At 37.1% G+C, this 8,003-nt stretch overlaps 1 protein-coding gene across 2 annotated transcripts in view; it reads left to right on the top strand.

The window, feature by feature from the left end:
- The first annotated feature begins 244 nt into the window (after nt 1-244).
- Nucleotides 245-8,003, top strand: part of LOC103467407 (basement membrane-specific heparan sulfate proteoglycan core protein) — a 14,069-nt gene continuing 6,310 nt past the window's right edge. Inside the window, exons 1-9 of one of the 2 annotated variants that reach the window (XM_008413757.2) lie at nt 245-405; nt 489-524; nt 1,188-1,235; nt 1,591-1,875; nt 2,594-2,860; nt 2,952-3,215; nt 6,482-6,748; nt 6,956-7,222; nt 7,494-7,757. In XM_008413757.2, the coding sequence (XP_008411979.1) occupies nt 327-405; nt 489-524; nt 1,188-1,235; nt 1,591-1,875; nt 2,594-2,860; nt 2,952-3,215; nt 6,482-6,748; nt 6,956-7,222; nt 7,494-7,757 (1,777 nt within the window). In that variant the 5' untranslated portion in view covers nt 245-326. The remainder of the gene's footprint in view (nt 406-488; nt 525-1,187; nt 1,236-1,590; nt 1,876-2,593; nt 2,861-2,951; nt 3,216-6,481; nt 6,749-6,955; nt 7,223-7,493; nt 7,758-8,003) is intronic. The other variant, XM_008413756.2, reaches the window with a different exon arrangement.

Here is an 8,003-nt window from a genome sequence, read left to right on the forward strand (position 1 = left end):
ATAAGCTCTCGATCAGCTTCTTCAATACTGACAGTAAATTCAGCATCAAAATCATCAAAATATCAGTTCTTTCAATTCCTCAAACTATGTCGGTTTTTATCACAAATCAGCATGAGCATTCTGAATGCGGTACGCCAGCACATTTCCTGTTTCTTTAGCAACATGAACCAAAAAAATAGAAAAGAAAAGAAAAGCAGATGTCAGAGTGACAGGAAAGCTGCTTTCCTGAGGTGAGATCAGAAGAGAAGTTTTTTTTTTTTTTTGCACACACCCTTCTCGGGCTGCAAGCTTATTTCCTCTACTTCACTTCAGTGCATGGCAGTTAAATGACTCAGCTCAGCAAGACAACCTCCACATGTGAGACTCAATGGAAAATGTTGCTTCTTCAAGTCTTCACACTCATATGTAAGTTTCTCAAATCATTTATATTGGCAAAGATTGATAGAGACTATAACTGCATTTTTTCTCTCTCTTATGTGATTGAACAGATCTGACCTCTGTCTGTGCAGCTCAGGATGGAACTGGTAAGAATGAGCAATCTGTCTAACCGTTCTGCGTTGATCGGATATTTCGACGGCAGTTTAGCATTTTGTTCCTTTTTCCTTTTGAGTTTCTGTTTTTAACTAAAATGCACACAGAATATTCTTGCATTTTGCTCCGCTGTTGTGAACTACTTTATTAAAAGTGCATTGTACATTTGATATTTTTAGGTTAGATACTGACCAAAGTAAGACTCAGGAACTAAACATGAGGAACATGAAGTACTTTATTGTCATGGGTTTGGCAGTCACAACATTTAGACAGCAGCTACTCTGTGCCCTCTGAGCTCCCTCATGAAAACCTAATAGTTAATATTCATAATGTTTTTAGTTAATTTCTAAACCACTATGTACGTTTAACTTTGGAGCTTATATTTAACTGGTTTGACTGAAGCTAGTTGCTTGTGTTCCTAACTCAGATTTTCCTGTATGTGCAACATTAGATTTGATCTTCTTTCCATTTCCATTCCATTCGCATGACATTCAAGTAAACTTGATTATTGCAACTAACTCTTAGTACCTTAGCTGCCCTTTACAGTCTTAATTTTCACCACTTACAGGATTTGCTTTTTAAATCCACCATTCATGTAGATAAAACCAGAATCCTGATTTATCCTGAACTTTGACGTCTCCTCTCCCTTCCACTAGCAATCTCAAGTCTGGGTGGAACCACCTCTGTGCCTCCAACCACCTACAGTGAGATTTTTAAACTTATATATTTTTTTCAGTCTTGCACTTTGTATCAATGATGTGGTGATCTTTCAAGTTGTAAATGGTTAAGTTTTATAACATAAAATAAAACATTGAAAGAAAATGTACAGGTATGGTGTCAAATTGACTTTGAACTGTTTTAGCGACACGCAGGAAGAGAGAAATGACACACAGGAAATGACATATTGCTGAATAGGCCATCAAAGCAGTGTACCAGAAATGTTGGCTTTCAAATCTCCATAAAATAATTTTAGCAATGCATTCTGAATCAATTACAAAGTGTAAGTTTTTTATTTTTATTTTTTATAATTTTCTTTTAATACGTCTCATTTATTTTCAGATCCTCCTGAGGCTTTCCTGCAGCTGACTTCAGCTTTCTCAGAAGTTTTCACATCTGAGAAAGTAGTTTTAAAATGTAGTATCAGTAGCAGTTCTGGCTGGACCTTCATCTGGGAGAAAGACGGAAAACAGCTGTCTCAAAATGCAGATATTTCTTTTCACGATTCAGAGCTCACAATAACTGCAAATAGTATAGATCTTTCTGGACAATATACCTGCAGAGGAAAGGAGCAGGGAAAAGGTCGCAGTAGCAAAATTAGTCAACCAATTGAGGTGCGAGTTAATGGTAAGTTTTATGTCTATTACCACTATTTGTGTTAAAGATATTGTTTTTTTTTTATATCTGGTACAAAGACCAGCGACCTCTGAAAAAAGAGGGACATCGAGTCAGTTACTGAAAACGATAAAGGAGCATATGCTTGCCAAGCCGAGCTTAAATCCAAACTTTTCAGTTCTGGATTAAGCAACACAACAAATCTAAATGTTTATTGTGAGTTTCCATCATCTGTCTATTATTATATAATATTTGCATTAATGCAAAAAAAGACTGTGTCCAATATTTAAAACATTTTCTGCATCTAAACTTAGCAGACACGCCATATTGTTTAAAGCTGTTTTTTATGGAGTACCCCAAGGCTCAGTTTTTGGTCTTAAACTAAAACTTACTACACCTTTCATTATGCGGTTTCACCAGGAGATACACCATCAATATTCATAGCTATGTTGATGACACACTCTGTGCTGCCATTTCTCAAAACTTTTAATACTGACTCATAATATCCAGTCATGGATGACAGATAATTTTCTTCAACTCAGTCTTTTCTGAAGATTGATGTATTAAATACCCCCCAACCCACTTTAAAGTTGGTCTGCACTACTTTACAGATTAATTGTGTCCAGACGCCCTCCATTAAAAATTCCTCATTTTTATTGGTATCATTTTGAGTGCTCTTGCTTTAAAAGCCTGCTTGAAAATTCTTGCTTTTTTTCTTCTTTTCAAATAGCCAACATTCCAAAGCTCACTATAAGCAGAAGTCCAAACTTTGACAGATTCTATCCTGGAGAATTAATCAGCTTCACATGCAAAGTTGATGTCACCTCTGCATGGAATTATCAGTGGTATAAGGATGGGGCACAAATCACAGATGCCAACAGTAACACCTATGAAATAGCCTCTCTGAAGCCTTCCGACAAGGGACAGTACCACTGCAAAGTCCAGAGAGGCAAAGGCCCATTATACGAGAGTAACAAGGAATCAGTACAAGTTGCTGGTAAGCTCTCATGTATGCTCAGTTTGTAGTGGGATTCGAATTTCTTCGCAAGCAATATGATAATTTTGCCATTATTTTTCTTCATTTTCAGAACCACCTATCCCTATTTTAAGCCTGGAAACCCCCTGGTCAGATGTGTTTTTAACTGAAGTATTGAAATTTAGCTGTACAGTACCTAGCGCCGATTGGACACTTACTTGGTACAAAGATCAAAAAGACCTGAGTAAAGAGGGACCATCTCTCGAGATCCCTTCCGTCAAACAAAACGATGGAGGAGAATACACCTGCAAAGCCCGGCTGAAATCCAGAGGAGTCACATCTGGATCAAGTGACCCAAAAGTTATCACTGTGCAAGGTGAGTTTTTATGCCATGGTCTAGCCTTAATTTTCACATATTCCAAAAATCATGAACACAATGCCATTTGGAATTTTTCAAATAATCCTGAGCTTACCTGCAGCGTAGTAAGTGACACAACAATGTGAATTTCACCAACAGAGAGTATCTTAGAGATACCTGATTAGGTCTTTGGAGTCTTACAGTAACTAGGATATAGTTGTGAAAATATTTACAACTAGATTAGATAGAAAAAGTTTTGCGAATAATTACAATATATTACAATATATTGGTCATCTAAAATGTACTATTAGATTAGTACGACGTCCTTTGAAAAACACATTATTTATTTCAATATGCTTTTCTATTTTAGATAACATCATTAGTTCGTCATGTTACATACTACCTCAGTCCTCTCTGTTCACCTTTTATCATGTTGTCACTGTGTTTTATCTTTAACATCTCGTGTCCCGATTGTTTCTCAATGTGTTGTCTGTGTGGTGTCTTTTATGACTTTGTTTTTGTTATGTTTTTATGATGCTTTGCACTTTCAACTGCTTTGTTGCTGACATGTGCTGTACAAATAAGTTTAGTTGATTGATTGATTGATCGATCGATTGATTGTGAGATTGATTGATTGATTGAAGTCCCCTATCAATGTTAGGTGAAATTCAAAGTTTTGAATTGCTTTACCAACTAACATGTCATTTTACCAGAGAATAAGTAAGACGTCTTAGCCATTCAGTTGTTGGCAAGTTGTTGTTAGTAATATTTCTCAGTGGTGTAAATTTCTTGCTGCATGCTTGGTATACATTTAAATTCATACATTTACATTTATACATTTTCTTTAAAAAATACACAACCAGGCAATTAATGCTACAGCAATTATTAAAGAAAAAAAAGGACATAAAAGCTAAGAGACATATAATTAAAGTGTGTCTAAATATCATTTCATACAAGTTAGGGAGAGGACTGGCAGTGTTTCTTATTGTCAACCATCAATTACTTCTAACATCAGTAACATATGTGGAATAAATGAAAATAAATATTACAGAATCAACACCAACAATCAGATTCAACTCCTCAAAAGAGAAAAGGATGGAGGAGTGCTTGTTCCTGTTACTTTTCATACAGTGAAGTCTAAGCTGGAAGCCAAAAGACAGAAACTGGAACTTTGCGTGTAAAGGACGAGCGCTCTCAGCAAGAATGGCACTAGTTTTCCTCATTATGTGTCTATTGAACGATTCTGTAAGTGTGCATTGTTCAACTCCTAGAGTCTCATTACTCATATGCATTCCTCCACTACCTGCATTTCTGACTTAAAACACCAGTTCTGTCAGGAGGAATGGACGGAAAATTCCAGCAAACTGTTGTGAGAAGCTTGTAGAAGCACGCCCAAAATGTTTGCTCCTATTCTTATAGTTTAATGGCGATTCTACCAAATAAAAAAAAATGTTTGCAAACTTCTACAAATAAAAATTCATAAAACAAAAATCTCTCTTTCCTTATTGTGACATTTAGCATTTAGAGATAATTTTGGCAGTCCCAACTGCACTAAAACAGGAGCTTAGATTGATTTAAAGACAGATTGTGAAAAATAAATCAATATTTAAATATGTGGTTTCTATTGGGTTTTTTTTAGTACTAAACAGACAAAATTCAAGAGTTAAATTGTACCCATATAAACTGAAATAATGCACAGTATGACTCTAAAAACAGACAAACCATGCTACAACCACATTACATTGCACGTAATCTTTTCACACGATTTTTTCTGAAAATACTTCTGGTAATACCTCTTTCTGTTTGTTGTTGCTATAACATAACCCAAACAACTAGAGCTTTCTGAGCGTGTTGCTTTCTTGACAACTGTAGCATAAGGGATGAAACACTGCAGCCCACACCCGGCTCTAACCCACACAGTTACTTGTTCAAAGGTGTGAAATAGATTCTGAGAGTGTATCAGATTTTCAGTTCAACACCACTCTATGGTATAAGGATGTATCCAAAACAAATAAGAGAGAACATACCTGTGCTAATAGCAACGATATGAAGAGGTGAATACTCCGAGCAAACAGACAGCAAACATTCAAACCGTGGTAGAAAACTTAACAATTGGATATGTATTTGCACTGGTATGTTTAAGACACTAAAGAGTGATAATTATTTTTTCCAAAGTAAGTTTGTTAGAGTCTCATATCCACTCTAAAATAGATATTACTGAGAGCTCTGGATGCACTGAATAAAATTAAATATCCTTGAAAAGCTGATCAATTGTAGTTTCTCAAATGCAAGAATTAAACTAATCTGTTCAATATAGATCAAATATAAACAGATATTCACAGTATTTTATTTGGCAAATGTTAATAACTATGGCTTTACGGCTGTTGAAAGCTCAGTTTCTCTGAGAATTAGAATGATACAAAAAAAAAAAAAAAGCAGTGTTGCCCTGCAATGGACTGGCTGCACTGTGTACGTGTATTCTGCCTCTCACACAATAACCACTGGAGATGAGCACCAACTCACACCCGACCAAACTGTTCACCATGCAGCTCAAACTTTCTGAGTTCAAAGGTAGACCCCATTTTCATTTTTAACAAAAACCTACAATATTTTAAGAGTACATCTGCATCAACTCTTCTGGTGGGTCAAATTTGTATGTTTCTTGAATTGGGGTCACAAACCACATAAGTCAAATTTGAAGTACCTCATTTAGCCTTCGGACCACACTTTGTGCAATGCTGGCCTACACAGTCATGGGGAAGACGGCTGACTCAACGGTTCTGCAGCAGACAGTGCATAGGCACTCTCCACTGGGAGGCTGAGCCACAAAAGGTCATTGGCAAAAAAGATGACTGTTGACAGAGTTTTGTATTCAAGCGTAGTTTTGGACAGCTGAGTGTAATGAGGATAAGCAGTAGCAGAAACAGCAGGATCACGCAGCAAAGCCAATTCAAATGTTTCCAGGATATTTACAATATGTTTATTCACAGTGAGAGTCAGCAAATTAAGGGCATATCCAGGATAGGACAGATATCCATTGTCCTGTGCCATCAGAACATCAGAAGCATAATGGAATTGGCATTTTGTTTGAAAGTCAAGGCACAGAATCAAAGATGAAGTCCAGGGTCAAAGGGTTTGAGCCTTGTTTTAAAAGGAACTCAGTGTCTGAGCTGTTTCTTTTATTTAGGTCCGCCTGTATGGTACAACTTAGTTCGCTCTTTGTTCAGTATGTAGTACTTGCTATGTTGATGAAATTTTCCTTATTCTTTCTTCCTTCTCAACAGACAACAAACCCAAACCTGTTCTTACCAGAAGTCCAGACTTCTCTCTAATGTACCCTGGAGAATCGATCATCTTCACATGTACTGTTGATATGTACTCTGGATGGGAATATGAGTGGTATCATAAAGGGGTGAAACAGCAATCATCCAGCAGTAAAACATTTACAGTAGGTTCTCTGACCCTTGGTGGCAGTGGAGAGTACCGATGCCTTGCTAAGAGAGGCCAGCTGAGAACAGACCAGAGTGACCCTGTTTCCCTGCAAGTCTCTGGTAAGCACACAATTATACATCACCAGACACATTTAATGCCAGCAACTGTGTCAGTACAACGTTGATATGGTTTCAGTCGTGGTGGTACAACTGCACCTTCCCCTAAATATTTGATGCGTAGATAAGAAGTTATAAGGTAAACATTTTATAACTGAAACTTCAAAATAAATCTTAATTTGAAGATGTTTTTGTGACACATTCTTGCAGACCCACCAAAGCCAATCCTGAAGCTGCTGAGCCCCTGGTCAGATGTTTTTCAAAACGAGGTCTTGAAGTTTAGCTGTGAAGTGAGCAGTTCTGAGTGGACCGTCACGTGGCACAGAAATCAAATTCTAATTCCAAATGAAAACGGGTTAGTGCTCAACATCGCAGCTGCCAAAGTGAGCGATGGAGGGGAGTACTCCTGCAAAGCTCACCAAAAGCACAGAGGAGTGAGCTCTGCATTCAGCAACACATCTACTGTGTCCGTTTATGGTAAGCTTTAAAGCATTTGTAATATTACACAGATCTAACTTTACATTAAAAATACACATTTTTAGTATTTTTGCAATGTTGGAACTGATTTCTTTGCATTAAAAATAATATTTACATAAAAGTTGAGCTCTTGGAGCTTCTTATGTAATTTTTCATAAAGTCAAACTAAAGGAAAAACAAAGAAATGCACTAAATTGCATCAAATTGCTACATCATCACCCTTTTGTGCACAGTAGCAGTAACATATTCTGTATTGTCTTTCTTTCTATAGACAGTTTACCGACACCCACATCAAACATTGATCTGAGTTTTAGCCCAATGTATATTGGAGAAACTGTGAAATTAAAATGCACAGTAAGTGTTTCTTCTGGCTGGAGTTATCACTGGTACAAAGATGGAAAAGAGCTGAACAAACCGGGCAAAGAGCTAAACATACAGCTGACTCTTTCTGATAATGGAGGATATACTTGCGAAGCCAGAAGAGGTGAAAAAACATCAACAGGACGAAGTAAAGAAACACAACTGGATGTTCGAGGTAAGTCATTGGAGGTGAAAAGCCCGTTGTTTCTTTTAAAGTTTTAAAGTTGCCCTTTTTAATTTTGTCAAGCCCCCGAGGGGCTGTTTTAGTTTAAGTAAACCATAGAGTTTCCGCTTTCATGCCTTTTTAATATGTTGAAACAGGATGTTGTGGTGTGAGCTTAATACTCAGAGGAACGCCTCAGAGTGGGCAATGTGTGTGTGTGTGTGTGTGTGTGTGTGTGTGTGTGTGTGTGTGTGTGTG

This window comes from Poecilia reticulata, linkage group LG7, assembly GCF_000633615.1.
Source record: "Poecilia reticulata strain Guanapo linkage group LG7, Guppy_female_1.0+MT, whole genome shotgun sequence".
In the NCBI taxonomy this organism is placed as follows: Eukaryota; Metazoa; Chordata; class Actinopteri; order Cyprinodontiformes; family Poeciliidae; genus Poecilia; species Poecilia reticulata.